This window comes from Esox lucius, chromosome 19 (genome assembly GCF_011004845.1).
Source record: "Esox lucius isolate fEsoLuc1 chromosome 19, fEsoLuc1.pri, whole genome shotgun sequence".
Classification (NCBI taxonomy): domain Eukaryota; kingdom Metazoa; phylum Chordata; class Actinopteri; order Esociformes; family Esocidae; genus Esox; species Esox lucius.
In genome coordinates, this window is record NC_047587.1 from 13,797,753 (window position 1) to 13,816,411 (window position 18,659).

Genomic DNA, 18,659 nt, shown 5'->3' on the forward strand with positions numbered 1-18,659 from the left:
ACTTCCCTATATATTAAGTCTGGACACAACTTCCCTATATATTAAGTCTGGACACAACTTCCCTACACATTAAGTCTGGACACAACTTCCCTATATATTACGTCTAGACATAACTTCCCTATATATTAAGTCTAGACACAACTTCCCTATGTATTAAGTCTAGACACAACTTCCCTATGTATTAAGTCTAGACACAACTTCCCTATGTATTAAGTCTAGACACAACTTCCCTATGTATTAAGTCTGGACACAACTTCCCTATGTATTAAGTCTAGACACAACTTCCCTATGTATTAAGTCTAGACACAACTTCCCTATGTATTAAGTCTAGACACAACTTCCCTATGTATTAAGTCTAGACACAACTTCCCTATGTATTAAGTCTAGACACAACTTCCCTATGTATTAAGTCTAGACACAACTTCCCTACTTACTAACAGCTGATACAAGACTTCCCAGTCAGGTTTTTTTGAAGACTGCAGAATGAGAGAATATAAATATACGCTGCAGCACGCACGCACACACACACACGCACACAAACACACAGACATGCACACAAACAAACACACAGAGTGAACAGTGGAGGAGTTGTTATTCAGACAGTGAAACATACAGCCCACATTGTCCTATGGTGTTTACAAGCCACACCCACAGTGGCAGGTCTTCCAGGTTCCACAAGATGGGGAGACCTTAAAGCCTTATGAATGAGCAGTACCACAGTTAACAGAAAACACATGGGGACATCGAGATGCCATGGAGGACTTCAACACCGGTAGCATTTGCAGGAGCAAAGATGGGCCAAACAAAAAACAAAACAACTGGAGTGGATGGAGATTGAAGGAAGCGGCTCTGGCCGGCGGTGCTGGCCGCCAAAGACCTTACTGTTACGTGGTGACGCCGGAGGAGCAGAGGCCGGGGCGCCGTGTTCTCTATCAGCTTATGTATCATGGCGATTAAAGGCTCATTTTCCTTCATCTAGTGGATCAGGGTGAAGGACAGAGGAGGGGGAGCAACATGGCCACCGTCAGTTCACAGCAGAGAGACAACGCGCTCAGTCATGTCGGTGGCTCCACCTTTCGCTCCGACCGTGAATCTCAAACCAGCCCCTCACCCCCACCAGATTGCTTGGAGGGCCCTCCATTGTCACGTTTGGCTGACGACATAGACCTTTCCCGTCCAGACCTTGCCGATAAATCAATCAACTTGGGGACATTGTAACATTTATTTTCAAATATTAAAATGAGCATGAGACTCAAATGAGCTAAATTTGTACGTGTGTTTTCCTAAATGTATACCAAGGTAACAGTTAAACACTTATTTGGGAGAAATGTAATCGTTAACACATGTCAAGTCCAGAAAAATGCAAGCTCAGTAATAACACGGTTCCTAATGGGATCCCACTTTCAGATGTCTAATTAGCCGTTAGTAGCGTTTTTACTCCCCCAGCTTTCAAACCCTTGTGCAAGTGCCAGAGAAGCTCTTCTATGAGTGAATGGAGGGCCAAGGGAAAGTGGTTCATTTGGGATTTAGCTGTAGACTCTCACATCCGTGCGCGCCCACTCACGCATTTTGCATTATGTAGATACAAGCACGCAAAACACACACAGATCAGTTGAAATGCCACACACACACACATTGTAGGAGTTCACAGTGCATTCAGACTTGTCAGAAGGTAACCTACATGAGAGGACATCTTGAACGCAGCAAGGAAAAACAAGAACATTTAGACAGGCAGAAAACACCCACAAGAACACAGACAGAGCAAGTGAGAAATGTGGTAGCCATATCAATCCCATAGAGAAACCAGGGCCATGTGTTAGTGCCACCCCACCTGGCCATCCAGATACATGAGGTTCCTCTGGAGGTGATGGGACAGAATGTCACTCTACAGTCCATCAGCAGTGCAGACAGACAAAAAGACAGAGAGAGAAATCAGAGAGAGCAAGTCAAAGTAGAGCAAACCATTAGAAGAGACAGTGAAACAGACAGTCAGACTGTGAGAGAATCAGACACCAACAGAAAAAAACTGGTGAAACAGGCACAGGCACGGAGGAAGAAAAACAATGATGATTCTAGACATTATCATCAGGTCAAAATGCTGCCGTTGAGATGAGAATGGATGAATCAGTGCAAAGGTAAGAATTACTAGGCACTAAAACAGACCAAGAATAACTGAATGTCCCTAGAAAGCAGGCCACCAGGAGGGTCACAGAGGAAACACCACCAACGTGTCACATCAAAGTGACTGTGCTCTAGCCTCCATAATGGGTCTGTGTCATGAGCGTGTCACGCTACACAGAACAACACAGCGTGAATGCTATCAGGGGTATGTGGAGAAAATCAATGTCATACCATCGCAACAAGAAAGTGCTTTGTGACCTGCAGCTGCACTTTCTAAAGCAGGTCAGGGTTTCCTGCCCTGCTTTGTAATGCACATAAGGTTTTACTCATGCAGTGTAACTGTACAAACCGCGAACATTATCTATGAAAATATGATAATGTTCACCAGTTTACGGATGCTCCTAGTTAAGACGTAAATGACCAGGCGAAGGGAGTTCAGAACTAAACAATGATATTAACTGATTCATTTTCCACTCTTCCTTTTTATTTATCACTGATTCGTCCCTTTACCTGGTCATTGAGCACCTAACTAGAAACTTCCCTAAACTCATGAACAAAGCAGGGTACTTTCATTTTGTACTCCCTCTGTTTATACCCTATTTGTTGAGGAAGTGCTTGATTGAGCTGGCACTCACCTGAAAGGAGTTGTGGCACCTGAAACTGTCTAATGTGTAACTACCTGCACTTTAAAGGAAATTGGCAACTTAAAATCCCTGCACCAGGCACCTATTTCAGTCATAAAGCCCAGTCTGTGGTGACCTACATTACACCTCATGTCATACGACTTCAAAGCCCCAAAATCCTGAATGTGCTTTGATTGCATACCCCACCAAGCTAAGTCTCCTTAGCTGTTCCACTTCCCACTAAGTTGGCCTTTCTAATTTCCAGCCGACATCTGTCAACGGCTTCTCCCAAGTAGGACGCTTCACTACAGTGTCTGTCTCAGTCACACCAGCCCTGTCGAATAACTGTCGAACACACCAAAACAATCCTCCATTTCACTCCCTAGGCTGTAGTTGACCTGCTGTGTTCCAGCGACATACTATTTCAGAATGATTCAAGGGTTGATCCTTGAACAAAACAGAACGAAGTACAGATATGACGGCCCAATGATGTGAGTGACTCCGAGGGAAGACAGCGTGGGGCGTGGCGAGACAACACTATGACGGCAGCCTCCGGGGGGCCTGACCTGTGGGTTGGGGCCACCCTCCAGGCTTAGCTGCATGAGCTGTGCTACTGTGTGCTCCCGGACGCTGTTGAGGTCTGCCTGCTGGCGACGCAGTTTGATCAACAGCAGGGTCAGCTCCTCGGGCTGCTGGGGGACACCCCGGGACCGAGGAGTACAGAAGAACCGGATTCAGGACCAGGCCAAGATCACAGGTCAAAGGAGGAGCAGAGGAAATACAGGAGATCAGGGCATGGAGTCAGGAGGAAGGCAGCAGGAAAAGGGGAACAGGAAGGACAGGTCAGGACATGGGTTAGTCGAGGAACAGGGGAACATGAAAAAGGACAGGTCAGGACATGGGTTAGAAGAGGAAAAGGTGTGTGGGTGTCTGTACCCCAATCAGATCACCAAGCATCAACATTAACCCACAATGAGACATCGCTTGGGGTAAACAAATGACTGAAAGCCTGCTATTGCTTTGTAGGCTGTGAAACACAGGGCGTCTTTCTGGATGTTCTGCGACTGAAGTGAACACCTTCAAACCCCTTGGATCATGGATCTAAGTCCTGTCTAAATCTGGCGCTTGGTGACAATGTCCTCTACTTTGTAATAGGGACGAGGAGAAACAGAGAGTGTTGAGAGTGATTATCAGAAATACCCTTCCTTGGAAGCACCGCTGTTAGTCCAGAATGGGGAAGAACTGTATTATTCAGCTATGAAAAGATGTTACAGGATGGTACAGTCAAGCTGTTGAGACTTCCAATGCCCGGTTTGCCTTGTGTATCCCATTACACACAAACGTTACAAAAAAGAAAACTGAAGCAATAGGGCCCGGGGGTGTGGTTCGTAAGCACAACGGGGGTGTGTTTTGCTTCAGCCGTGACACATTAGACATAAGATTAGATTCAACTTTATTGTCATAGAACAGTACACCAATGTTATTATAACAGTAAAGAGTCAGTGTTTGCCACACCCAAGGTATACTTTCTAAGATACCACAGCTTTTAGCCAATCAGCATTCAGGACCGAAACTAACAAGTTTATACTGAGCTACAGCATACAGCAGAGTGGAGAGGGAGATGTGAGGAGAGGGCGAGAGAGCCAAGTGAACTGACCGTTTTGCCCTGCAGAGACTGGGCAGTGATGGTCTGGACAGGAATCCCAGCTGGCATTGACCTCCTGTCAGGCTGGTAGGCATACTGGAGAGTAAACAGGCGGGGCAAAGACAGACAGACATGACATTTTTAATCAAATACAACAAGTGCAACATCCTAATGTGAGCACTGAGACCACTAACAGTCCAGGCGGTCATAGAGAAGTGTCTGGCAGGGCCAGTCCCGGTGCTGGAGGGCACAGGCCGGACTTGCCTTATTGCCGTGTGGCATCCTGCTGTGTCTCCTGTCTACTGGAACGTCCCCTCTATAGACGGGCGAGGCCACCTCCGACCTGCTGGAGCTGTGGTTGTAGGCGGAGCGGAGGGGCGAGTAGCCCCCGTACATGGAGAGGGAACCGTGGGACGGCGAGGGGGGGATGGAGTGGTGGCCATGAGCCTGCTGCTCTGACAGGTTGATCATGGTCTTGGGGCTGGGCAGGGTGCCGTAGGGCGTCGACGACAATGGCCTGGGGCTGGGGGCGAGACCAATGAGACTTTGTCTAAATTCATGGGACCTGGGCTCGGGTGCTTTAATACATCCACCATTCTGAGAAGTCGCCTCATGAAGAACAAAACAAAGCGTAACAGAATTACAGACTGGATGCTCAACCCCATTTTCCTCTCATCCATCCAGCTACACTACAGTCACCGGCCCTCCCGTCCCACAACAGTGAGGTGAAGAGGAGCCCTTTCTATGATCGTAGTTCCTACCTGGGGGAGAAGGCCTGCCTCTGCTGCCACTCATACAGCTGCCACATGGTGTCGTCCCTCATAGAGCGCCTCTTGTCCGCCCCTGGGAACCCCAGGGCCTGGTCGTACATGGACGGGGACATGCTGCAGATGCTGTCCGGCCGGGCCATGCTGTTCCTGGGTAAGGTACGGTAGCTGTGGTCCACGTACTGAGGCATGGCGGAAGGGGCCCGGTGGCTGTGCATGTTCCTAGGGAGTGTCTGGTAAGACATGACACTGAGAAGAAACAAGAACCGGAAACACCGTTACAACGGGAAACATTCACATGCATGACTGGCCCCGAACATTTGGACCCGGGTGTCTACAATGACCTTTGAAGTAAAAGTAACTGTCCGGTGTTACCAGACCTTAATGAAATATAATCCAACGTTTCATAGAGTTACACCACGGAGATGAGAAGCACTTCAGCCTCGGTTAGGACATTTTGCTGATGGACAATGAAGAGGGGAATATATACCAAATGAGTCACGTCTCTAACAACTCATGGTGAATATCATTATACACAGTTGATTTAACTGTTAACACAGCCTTTCCCCACATACAGAAAAACACCCAACATCCCTGACAGAGAAATGTCATTGCCACACCCATCACCATGCCCACCAAATGAGGTACAACCCAAGCTGACACTTCCTAACCTCCTGCCAAATGTATGACCAGACTAGAGATAGGTATTTCACCACAGGTCATACAGGAGCATTAAAAATATGGAACATTGATGAGCGCTGAAATACCTCAGTGACTGGTCAAAACAACAATACGTCTGCTGTGTTGACATGACGAAGAAAGACAGCTAGTAAAAAGGAGAGGGAAAGGGAGAGAGAGACCAGCCTTGCATTTACAAGAGTTTCAACAGGAGCTGACGTGCTGATAGTGTGAGAGGCGTGTGAAGGGTGAGGCATGGAGGAGAGGTGATGACAAGCATCCTGAGTGGAGCTGGCCAGAACAAGGAGGAGGAGTCAAGTAGTTGTGTGTCCGTGGTAATGGGAGGGAGAAACGAGGCCATGGCCTTTAGTTCACCACATGACAAAGAGGGAGTTGGCTGGATGGGTCTGCACTAAGACTCCTGCCTCAAATTACCCAGGGGTGAGTTCTGGATCAGAAAGATTTGAACCCTCCCCCCCAAACAAAAATGAACATGTACTTTTCTGATTGGACCGTATAGGTCATACAGTCCCTCGCCATGCATTTCTTTTTGTATTTTTATTCAGGTTGGTTCCTAATAAGATGAGACATTCACTTCCTGCACATTCTCTCTCTCTCTCTCTCTCCACTCTGTCTTTGTTCAACTCTGCAGCTCTGCTGTTACATCCATTTAGCTAAAAGAAATTGTCCAGTTTTTCCAGGTCACTGCATTACCATTGAAGTAACTGCACAGTGTTTCCAGATCACTGCATTACCAATAAAGTAACTGCCCAGTGTTTCCAGATCACTGCATTACCATTAGAGTAACTGTCCAGTGTATTTTCATAAATCTTTCCAAACTACTGTAATTGAGTATGGTAAATTGCAGAAGATCTGTATTGGAATGTTAGAGTAGAAGTATAGGATGACTTCTGTTAGGATTTAACAGAGTAGATGCTTTTTAAACGGTAGATGCCCATTTAGATTGGGCAGTTACTTGAATAATTCAGAATGTTTTAGTTCTATTGCATTTGGCTCTGGATACAGATATCACACAACACTGTAATCCAAACAGATAGTGATGACCACAGCATGATCAAGCTAATACTCAGTGAATTTGGGGGAAGTGCTACTGCCAGCTGATTTATAAGGAAATAAATTAGTAAGCAATGAAATAATTGTGAGCCCGTGTGACATTTTGTTTTTAGAAAACTAGATATTAAAATAATGAAACAAGTGGAATAAATAATACATATTGACTTCATGAAATGGCTAGCATGTCCAACAAGCATTGCTTCAAGCATTTTCAACCTTTAACTGCAGTGTTCTGGAAGAAATGAGAAGCTTATTCAAAGCTTTATACTGGGGCTGGATGAACGGTGCTCGGCATGGAAGCTAGCTAAAGATGAGTGAAACAGGACCCCTGCTGACTGGCTTCACAACAGACACACCTACCTCATGCTGAGGGTGGGGTTTGTGGCGTGAATAAGCATTTCTAACAGCGGGGCAAGAAAAGTTCACTCTCTCTCCCTGTGCAGTCTAGAAGAATACTCCATTAATAAATTCCCTTACATTCCTCAGAGAAAAATACCCAAACAGAGGTATTCAACCTTTATCCTACGAGGTTTGCAGACTGTTGGTTTTCTGTTCTACCTGACACATAATTGTACCAACCTCTATATCTATCCAGTATGTCCCTGAGGTGATGAATGAAAAAGAGCACTGGAACTGGCTGTTTCAAGGTCCAGATTTAAATTTGAGAACAACAGACAACAATCACTGCAACTACTGGACTCTGGCCACAGCAGAATCTCATTGAATATATTTGGTATCAATGCTACGTCTTCTGGATCAGTCAGTTACTGGATAGAAATCAAAGTAATGGAAACACAGAGGCCTTGTGCTGGCCAGAGCAGACAGAAAAAAGAGACGTGCTAGAGCTTGTATTCCATTAGCCAAGTGTTCACCAAACCTCTCCTTGGACCTCTTCAAATTTAGTTTTAACCTTAATTCCCCATTCAATTATATACTAAACATTAAGGCTTTGACTAATTGAATCAGGGGTGCCAGTGGGGCACCGCTGTTAAAACAAATTTAAACATTAACCCCAATAGCAGACAGCAACAGCAGACAGTCCCCTCCTCCTCTGACAAAGTTCCAATTGGCCATTGGCATTAAATGAAGAAACACGACAGATTCTAGTTAATGTTCTGTGGTGGAGCTGGTTATTGGCTGACTGATCTAGGCTAAAGGTTTGATTTTGGGGCCGTCATCTTTAGGACCAAGCAGTCTTGCTCAACCACTGAGCCATTGGGCTCAACTCTGGTCACTCAAAGATGGCAGTCAAGCTCACATCCGATCTTGAAAAAAAAAGATATATTAGCAATTTAAATACTTGATTGTGAACCATATCTTGCTCCTGGCAAGATTTTTGTGCCACTTAAATTAGTAAACAAACCCTTCCTAGTAATGTTAACTACCAAAAATGTTAACTACTGAGCTTGGCTAGTTATTAAGCTAGACTAGCTAGCTAAATCTACACTGTCCGATACAGCTTGCTTGTTGTTTTGTTTGGCATAATGGTCCAGACATGATGCCCCTAAGATTGGAATAACTGTTGTTACAAATCAGTCTGTAGATAAGTATCTCCGCAATGCTACTTTATATCACCTGTGCATAGCAAAAGCTGACACAGGAGACTACCATAACGTTACTACAGGGCAGGCATAATGGCAACAACAGCCAGCTTCATGAAATATCATAAGATCAGCTAACAGCTACTGATCAAGAGCAGCTAGCTTTGAAATGCCATAGGACCCGCTAACAGCTACTGATCAACAGCAGCTAGCTTTGAAATGCCATAAGATCAGCTAGCAACTATTTATCAAACATAACCAGCTTTGAAATATCATAAGATCAGCTAGCAGCTACTTATTAACAGTAGCTAGCTTTAAAGTGCCAAATGATCAGCTAGCAGCTATTTATTAACCATAGTTAGCTTTGTAATGTCATTGGTCCAGTTTTACCAACAGCAACATGTTTTGCTGTAAGATCTAACTTTGTTGCAGTGGTTAACAGCATCCTTGTATATCTAGTTGTGATAGCCATTCGAGGCTTCATTACTATTCTTCTAGCAGCAAGATATTATGCTAGCATTGCTATTTTTCAAAATAAAAGGCATCATTGAAATATACATGGTAATATAGTAATATAAATCTAGTCTGTACATTTAATGTCCATTCCAATGTTATTCTGGTCTGTTATTTTTCAAAGACTAGATTGTTAACTATATTGCATTATACATTTCAATGATGGCTTTTATTGTGATAAAGAAAATCGGAGTGCTGCCAGCATAATATCCTGCTGCTAAAACAACGCAAATGAAGCTTCAAATGGCCATCACTAATATCTAGGCGCTATAACTGGCTAACTTGCAAGCTAACCTTAGAACGCTTTTCTGACATTGTCAAACTCTCCACTAATAATTGGTGTACAAAACACCTCAACTAGTTGTAAAATGTCAAAACTTGCTTATATAAGAAAGTAAATATTATTTACAGATTGTTATTTACAGATGGTCTTGAAGCTGGTGTCCATGATTAAGGGTAAAAACTATGTGCATCTCCATGCTTGGCAGCCAACTTACTACCTGTTTACCAGTGACGTATAACACCTGACCCATGACCCTAGAGGGAGGTCTCTCTACTGTGAGAAGTGAAAGCCCAAGCAGACAACTCCCACACCATCAAAAATGTTTTTTACAAGCCAAACAGAAATCTACACAACATTCAATAATGGTTTTGGACAGCTAACAGTGTCATTTGGCAATGCAAACAAAAAAGAAAGAACAATTCTCTATGATCTGTTTCCAGTGGTACCACAAACGTTTCTTTTTTAATTCATGGATAACTGTAGTATTTTCCAATATATGCAGTCTCAAATGTTATGTTCCTTTCCAAGTAAAGAATAAATACTCCACAATTTCAAATGTCCAGATCAAGCCCAACAGGTACAGCCTATCCCCACACAAGACAGCCTTTCCTCACATAAGACAGCCAGTCCATACATAAGACAGCCTATCTGCACACAAGACGGCCAGTCCCTACATAAGACGGCCAGTCCCTACATAAGACGGCCAGTCCCTACATAAGACGGCCAGTCCCTACATAAGACGGCCAGTCCCCACATAAGACGGCCAGTCCCCACATAAGACAGCCTATCCCCACATAAGACAGCCTATCCCCACATAAGACAGCCTATCCCCACATAAGACAGCCTATCCCCACATAAGACAGCCTATCCCCACATAAGACAGCCTATCCCCACATAAGACAGCCTATCCCCACATAAGACAGCCTATCCCCACATAAGACAGCCTATCCCCACATAAGACAGCCTATCCCCACATAAGACAGCCTATCCCCACATAAGACAGCCTATCCCCACATAAGACAGCCTGTCTCTACATAAGACAGCCTATCCCCACATAAGACAGCTTGTCCCCACATAACAAAGCCCATCCCCACACAACACAACACAACTTGTCCCCACATAAACACCCACCTGCGCGTGTCGTCGTCCTGGTTACGTACTCTCTGTGTGCGAACCCACTGTTCCAGCTGTTGCATGGAGTTGGTCCTGGTCAGGGTCCTGACCTCCGGCTCCTGATGGGGGTACTGGTTGGTAGGGGTAGTGGGGGTTATGCTGCCCTGGACGGAGGGGGTCCGGTGAGGCTGAGGGTGGGCCATCATCTCCCCGGGACTTTCCCCCCCTGCTCCGTTTACCTGGAGGTCAAGTATCAAAGTTGGGTTTTAAGAATGAGCTCTCTGAAATGTGTTTAACAAACTACATGAGTTAATGCAGTGATCAGTTTGTGATTAATGTATTTGTCTTGTTGACCTGTGGAGGCCTGTAAGGCCCATCCGGGGTATCTGCCTGTTGTGGGGATCCATCTCTGATATTAGCAGCGGCGTCAGCAGTCTGATCCGGCTGTAGCTTGATGCTGTTGATCTTAGTGAGAGGCCGTTCCCTCTCCGCTCCTTCTTTTTGGAATCCGTAGCGCTCCGCCTCGCGCTGTTTCCTGTCCTCCTCAGTAGCAGTGGTTACCATAGTGACAGCGGTAACAGTGTGAGTGGGTTCCAGTTCACGGTTGGCCTCGGCACGGTTTCGCTCGTTGTTCTGGATCTCTGGACGGGTCAGAACATGTTGGTGGTTTTGGATAACGTGGTTAGTGACCTCCTGAGGTCCACACTGATCAACTTTGAGCAACCTGCTGGAAAGACGAGGTGGAGAAGGCAGAAGAACGGAGAGGGGGAGGAGAGAAAGGAACAGGACAGGAAAAGGAAGAGAGAGAAGAGGAGAGACAAAAGAGAAGAGAGGAAAAGAAGAGAGATACGGGTAGATGAGTGAAAGAAAAGAAAGAGTGAGAGACAGGAGGGGTGAGAGAAAATAACAAGGGAGCGAAGTCAGCGATACAAGATACAAAAAAGACATGTTCAACAAAAACACCAGGCACATGAGACAGGAGAGACACTTCCTAACCTCCAGCCAAACCAATGAACACATCAGTCCCATTTTTGCCTGAGATCATAAAAACCCACAAAGAATTTGAAATCAAATCAAACAATGATATACTCCCATCTATGTTAGGCAAAATAATGCAATATGCAAACACAATAACATTTGTGACCCGTTGCAATTATGAAAGGGAAACCAGCACAAACAATATTGTGAACATAATAAGTACTCATGTCTATATTTATTTTCCCTTATCATTCTAACTCAACTATTTGCAAATGTATACATCACTGTACCGGAAATGGCCTATGATATAACAAAACTGCCAAACTGCCTTTTCAAAATGCCTACTCCTTTTAAATCTTTTGTAATGTGTACTTTTGAACATAGTTGATTTGTTCATTTTATTTTGTTTATGTTGCTTTTACATTTTAAACTGTCATTGACAAAGTAAACAAATAAATGTAAATATATTGCCCTCAAAGTGAATTTAAATTGAGAGAGAGAAAGAGGCAGAGAGCAACACTGCACATTCAGTTCCAATAACGATTGACAGGGAAAGACTAGGCTTACAGAAGAACAGAGAAACATACCAACCATAGTGTTTTCACAGATGCCTTTATTAAGTCGTTTTTCCAGTCATAATATAGAATTGTACACAGAAGGGTAACAATAGTAATGACCTCTCAGGATGAAAGCAGCAACTCATAACCACGGGTTCAAATAAAACACCAAAACAGAATGGACCAGTGACCATCTCAGACTCAGGGCTGGTTTAAATTGACCCTGGCTGTATTTGAAATATTTATAACCGAATATAAAACCAAGTCTCTATGACAGAAAGTATTGAGGCAGCAGCTCCGAGACAAGAGGCAAAGTGATCCCGAGGGGGGCAACAACACATTTTGCAGGAGCCAGCCTGGCGCTGAGAGGAGCAGACCCAGAGAAACACAATAAACTATAGGTTCTGCCTGGCTGACTCCAGTCCAGGCCGACAGGTTTTGAAAGAGCAGCTTAAACGTGCTGGCCACCCCTCGCTGATCTCTCAGGAGTCACATATACACAGTAGATGTGTTGAGCAGGTTGGCGGTGGTATGACTCCCTTCTGGTAATGGACACCATTGGTATTTGGCCTTGGATGAGCTCATTTTCACGTCGACAGCGGCAACCCCGCCGGGAGGACTTGTATGGGAATATCAGTGTGAGCCATGGAGACAGCGGCAAAGAGGGGAAAAGTGAAAGAGACAAAAAAGCACAGCCTTCCCATTTTCCACTCACGGGCCATGGGCGATTAATCTCAGTAGCCAGCCGCACATGATGTGTTTTCCAGGCCTGTGTCCATCTGTCTGTCACTCTCCGCTCCAGGACTGTAAAAGAGGCTTATAAAACCTGTATGTCTGCATGGTCTGGCCAGGCCTGTCTCTGATGCATTAAGCACCTCTGTCTGCATGGTCTGGCCAGGCCTGTCTCTGATGCATTAAGCACCTCGGTCTGCATGGTCTGGCCAGGCCTGTCTCTGATGCATTAAGCACCTCGGTCTGCATGGTCTGGCCAGGCCTGTCTCTGATGCATTAAGCACCTCTGTCTGCATGGTCTGGCCAGGCCTGTCTCTGATGCATTAAGCACCTCGGTCTGCATGGTCTGGCCAGGCCTGTCTCTGATGCATTAAGCACCTCGGTCTGCATGGTCTGGCCAGGCCTGTCTCTGATGCATTAAGCACCTCTGTCTGCATGGTCTGGCCAGGCCTGTCTCTGATGCATTAAGCACCTCGGTCTGCATGGTCTGGCCAACCCTGTCTCTGATGCATTAAGCACCTCGGTCTGCATGGTCTGGCCAGGCCTGTCTCTGATGCATTAAGCACCTCTGTCTGCATGGTCTGGCCAGGCCTGTCTCTGATGCATTAAGCACCTCGGTCTGCATGGTCTGGCCAACCCTGTCTCTGATGCATTAAGCACCTCTGTCTGCATGGTCTGGCCAGGCCTGTCTCTGATGCATTAAGCACCTCGGTCTGCATGGCTTTTGCCAACCCTGTCTCTGATGCATTAAGCACCTATGTCTGCATGGCCTTCGCCAGCCCTGTCTCTGATGCATTAAGCACCTGTCTGCATGGCCTTTGCCAGCCCTGTCTCTGATCATTAAGCACCTCTGTCTGCATGGCCTTTGCAAGCCCTGTCTCTGATCATTAAGCACCTCTGTCTGCATGGCCTTCGCCAGCCCTGTCTCTGATGCATAAAGCACCTCTGATAGACTGGCAGGCTGATCAGGAGCATAATCTAGCTGCTAGATGGCCGGGGCTCCATCGGATATTAGGGTGGTTCTTTTTTGAGAGGGTTTAAAGGTCTTCCAAAGGTTTTGTTTACTCTGGCATTTCATGGTTTATTGGACTGGAAAAAGTGGTGACCAATAGAGGAAGAGTAGTAGCAGTCACAGCTGCTTAGACCACTGGACTACCTAGGCAGCTGTACCTATTCCACAGATCCCAATCTATCTGGCATCGTTAGGCAGACAGATCCAAATCTATCAAGCATTGTTTAACAGACCAGTACTGCTTCCTTCAATAATTGTAGTTAACTAGCCGTTCTAACTACAGTAGCAATATCAGAAAAAAGTATGCGTTTCATAGTCAAGTTTGCATGACACCGATCTCAGTAGTTACTCTAGATTCTAAACCTGGCCAAAATAATTAGTTATTTAATTCTCACAGCCATAGAATTAAGTTATTACTTATTCGCTGTCTTGGTCCTGATAAATCTGTCATGATCCAAATTTGATTAGTAGATATATTGTTTAATTCTTTAATGTTTTTCAACAGATTATCAGCAGGAAGGAGCTGATGCACTGAGAATATTCAGCTCCAACTGTCTCTTTAAAACTTCTTAGTTAACCAACCCCGGTTCAAACATGTTATTGTAGAAATATCTCAGACATAACAGAAATCACCTAAGGGTGATATGTCCCTTTATGCTTCATTCATATGGTGTTGTTTCATTCTAGTAAGAGAAACATGGTTTCTATGTGAAGCTCTAATAAGCTAGAGGGCATTTTGGCAGCAGTGCAATGTCACCTGTTCATTCAGCCAATGTGTCTTTATGCTGAAACGCAACACTATTGTTACAACAACATTTAAAACATTTAGGTCACCAACAGGATCTGCCAGGTATGCAAAACACACACGCCCAGCTTGTATTGTCATGGCAGGATGCCAGGCATTTCTTTGTAAATCACTCCAGACGACGCATGAAAGGCACACAACTTCATGTTGCACTATCCCCATTGGAACCTCGTACAACATTAAAATGTAAAACCTAACAGTAAATGAAAACCTTAGCCTAACCCCACTTATAAACCTATCCCTGACGCCACTTAGAAACCTAACCCACTTATAAATCTAACCTAACCCTAAACCTAACCCACTAATAAACCTAACCCTAAACCAAACCCTAACTCACTTAGAAACCTAACCCCACTATTAAACCTAACCCTAATACTAACCCTAACAACACTTGTAAACCTAAACCATTTTGACAGTTGTTTGTTTTGCTATCCCCTCACCTCCAGATTATGTTTTGGTGCTAGATCCTTCCACCCACGGGAAATCCCCCAGCCAGACACCCACAGACAATGACGGTATGGACATATCTCTAAACATTCATGGAAGTACATTTAGAATGCATTAAAAAGAAATCCATATTTGTGTATTCACTTACTTATACCCAGTGTTTGTTTTAATATAAAAATAGTTTATAGTCAAAGGAGACATTGTGCAGGTTAGAGAGGTCTCTTATTAAACTAAAACAGATTTTGTAGACAGGTGACCTTTTGAACCATTAATATAAATATGGTAGGAATTCTAGTGAATATATGCAGTGCTAATAAAAATGGTAGTCACTTTTCCTCTTTTTATTGGCCAGCAAATATGTTGAAAACCAGCATATGGTAAATGAGTTGAAATGTGAAGACAATTCTTAAAGAAAGAACCAGAGGCCCAAACACAGATGGAATTTTTGAGATCTGGGACAAATTTCTAAATGTTAATTTTAAAGTGCCTATTACCTCCAGCAGATTACCCAGAGAAGGCTTAACAATCCATTCAAACGACTCACTTCAGCATAACGCACTCCTCCATTTCAGCACTGCATGGTCTATTTAAATCTTTGGTATTTAAACTTAGCTGTATTGCACCATAAATAATCGGTACTTGTAAGTTTTTGGTCCACAACAACTAAAATCAATGTAAGAATATGTATACCCCACTGCAGTCGCCTCACGGTTTTAAATGACACTACTGACCCACTGCAATCTCCTCACTGTTTTAAATGACACTACTGACCCACTGCAATCTCCTCACTGTTTTAAATGACACTACTGACCCACTGCAGTATCCTCGCTGATTTAAATGACACTACTGACCCACTGCAGTCTCATCACTGTTTTAAATGACACTACTGACCCACTGCAATCTCCTCACTGTTTTAAATGACACTACTGACCCACTGCAGTATCCTCGTTGATTTAAATGACACTACTGACCCACTGCAGTCTCATCACTGTTTTAAATGACACTACTGACCCACTGCAGTCTCCTTGCTGTTTTAAATGACACTACTGACCCACTGCAGTCTCCTCACAGTTTTAAATGACAATACTGACCCACTGCAGTCTTCTCATTGTTTTAAAGTACAGACCTCTTGGCTGGCTCTGAGTGCACCAGGGCAGCATCCGTCATAACCTTCATCCATGACTCCATGTCTTTGGCTGTGTCCGTGCAGAAGTAGTATGTTCGCATGTTGGGATGTGTGGCCTGCTCCAAGACAAGGGCACAGAGTTACCTGCAATAGAGAGGGGAAGCAAAGGGTTAGTTGGGTCATCTTTGTCTTTGTTTCATTAAACCTATGTGTAAACAGTCCGTAAGGATGAGGAACACCTGCCCTATCTGTGATGGTGACATATATTCATGCACTATTTAATTAGTATAGCTTTCAGTCCAGAGCACCAATGAACAGTGTGTATATGCCTGGGAAATGGGCATGTTTTAGAGCTTAGCAATAAGCTTAGCAATAAGGGTGTAGACTTACCATGCAACACTTGCTGTTGTTTGTTCTTGTCAGTCAAGATTTCCTCACAGCAGGGCATTATCAATAGGGAGATAGAAGGCACTGCATGAGTAATCATTTCCCAATATCCTGTTTACCAGCTTCTGATGAACAGAAAGCGCTCCCTCCGTAATCCAAATTCAGGATTTATTGGTAACAATGGAAAAGGGATAGGAAGTCATACATTTGCACAAACTTATTTTGTATGTTCATTTACCAGGTAAGTATAGTAAAAACACATTCTTATTTACAGCAACAACCTGAGAGAAATTGAGGTGAACTGGGACTAAGTGGGATTCACTACAATAGACTAACATTAACATTTCGTAACGAGTTGAATGTATTTAACGGTTCCATTTCTTTTTGAGTTCAGAATCAGAATTACAGGAGTCATGCCAAGTCCATTTACTCCTGGACATGGTTTGTACCCTCCTTCGGCTCTCCTCTTGCCCTACCTCCGGGGAGATGGAAAGTTAGCTAGCAGTGTGGTTGGTTAGCTAGCAGTGTGGCAGACTAGCGGTGGTCTGTGTCTGTGCTGCCTGGCAGGCTGAGCTCGGGGGCTTTGTGAAGGAAGCCGACCACAGGGAAAGCCATGGCAGTGAGGGGGATGTCATTTAATAAGACGTGACTGGCTGGGGCTGGACTGACACCATCTGAGCTGAAGGCTTCAGTCTCTGCAGCTACATTACTTAGTAACGAAGCTGTAGCTGCACACGCCAGTGAAAACAGACGTGGGTTTCTTTCCATCTCTTTGACCCTGACTAAACTCTGAGCTCAATAACAATGGTTGAAGCAGAAGCTGTGATTAACTGACTTTCTTCCCGGGTTGTCCTTGACAACTCCTGTCATTCCCTTCTCTGTCACTCTTGCTGTTCTCCATTTTCCTTTGTTGTTATACAACTGACTGCCATTTTGACCTTCTTGTTTCTCTCTCATTCGTTTCCATTTAGACTGACCTTAAAGGCATACTTCCTGTTGATGTGGTCATCAACAGACAGCATGGATATATGAAAGCTAGGCAGCAGGATGCTGCCCAGGATTCCCTCCTCTTTCTCATCTGAAGGAAATAATAAGAAAAAACAATGCATTTCCTCTGTAAAGCAGAACCTTAATTAAACATGTCCACACCACTGCAGGAAAGCAAATTTCCCCCCTAAAACATTATACTTCACATTCACCGTAAGATGATGGTTACCTATGAGTGAAATGTGTGAAGGGGTGCTAAATGTGTTGTATGTGAATTAAGTAGTAGTTCATTTAGGCCTACATGAAATCCTACTATAGGAATATTACAAGCTCAGAACCCCTCGTCTAACACTTAGCCTGATCCTGTATTAAAATAACAAATAGTTTTGCTCAATTGTGTTTAAAAAAAGACAATGTGAGACATGAGATCAAGGTATGACATGGTTTCTCTCTCTTTTTAAGGGATTATCTGGGCTCAGTAAACAGTGCACATGTTTTCCATAATTAAGGGTCTACAAACCATCAAGTTGACCTGCGGCTACATCTAACAGCGTATCCCTCTTCAAAGAAAAGAAAGCATCACGACACAACTTGTGCATTGCTGAGAGGACAAACAGGAGAAACAGTTGCTGTGACCACCAGAAGCCAACATCAGTGCTGGCGTCTCATACAGTGGTCAGGAGAGTAAGTCTTGTTGAGAGGAACGCCTGGGTACAGAACAGGATGTTGCGGTTCTCCCCAACACAGCTAGCATTCATTCAGCAGTATGAACAGTGGACGGAGCAGCACAGCCCAGGGATTGAAATTACTGGGAGGAAGGGGGCACTGATTAAACTACAGCGCAGAGAAAACCTGCTAAGTCCCATTGTGCACAGCTGGCTGGAAGTGGATGTGTGTGTTCTGGGTGAGGGTCTAGCTCCTGATAGGACTGCACCCACCCAGTGTTCTGGTCAGGCTGCCCTGGTCTACGCTCTGAATAATTCTGCTAACTCCCTACGCTAAACAACAACCTCCCAAGAGCCTCCCATTCCAACATGCCCCTCGGGAGGACCTGCTATGGAGAGGGGGGCGGGGGGCTTCTCTGCCCTCCATACTTCTCTCTCTGTTTCTCTCCCTCCCACTTTCCACTGATGTAAAACCCACTAATTCACATGGACACAGTCAGAGAGCGTTTAGATGGCCTCTTCCCCAAGACAACGTAAAGGCTGCTGGGCTACTAAAGACAAGGCAGTTAGGTGCACTAGATGGGATTTCAAGCTCTAATGACAGC

General features: G+C 44.6%; 1 protein-coding gene across 12 annotated transcripts in view; it reads right to left on the bottom strand.

The window, feature by feature from the left end:
* Nucleotides 1-18,659, bottom strand: part of LOC105028896 (pleckstrin homology domain-containing family A member 5) — a 140,545-nt gene that overhangs the window by 16,813 nt on the left and 105,073 nt on the right. For 7 of the 12 annotated variants that reach the window (XM_020040346.3, XM_034288076.1, XM_034288079.1 and 4 more), the window contains 11 exons: nucleotides 17,380-17,480; nucleotides 16,016-16,131; nucleotides 10,713-11,085; nucleotides 10,377-10,597; nucleotides 5,151-5,405; nucleotides 4,654-4,912; nucleotides 4,402-4,485; nucleotides 3,311-3,433; nucleotides 1,832-1,885; nucleotides 1,682-1,693; nucleotides 883-975 (listed from right to left, as the gene is read on the bottom strand). In XM_020040346.3, coding sequence (XP_019895905.3) covers nucleotides 883-975; nucleotides 1,682-1,693; nucleotides 1,832-1,885; nucleotides 3,311-3,433; nucleotides 4,402-4,485; nucleotides 4,654-4,912; nucleotides 5,151-5,405; nucleotides 10,377-10,597; nucleotides 10,713-11,085; nucleotides 16,016-16,131; nucleotides 17,380-17,480 — 1,691 coding nt within the window. The other 5 variants (XM_034288077.1, XM_034288086.1, XM_034288084.1 and 2 more) reach the window with 4 other exon arrangements.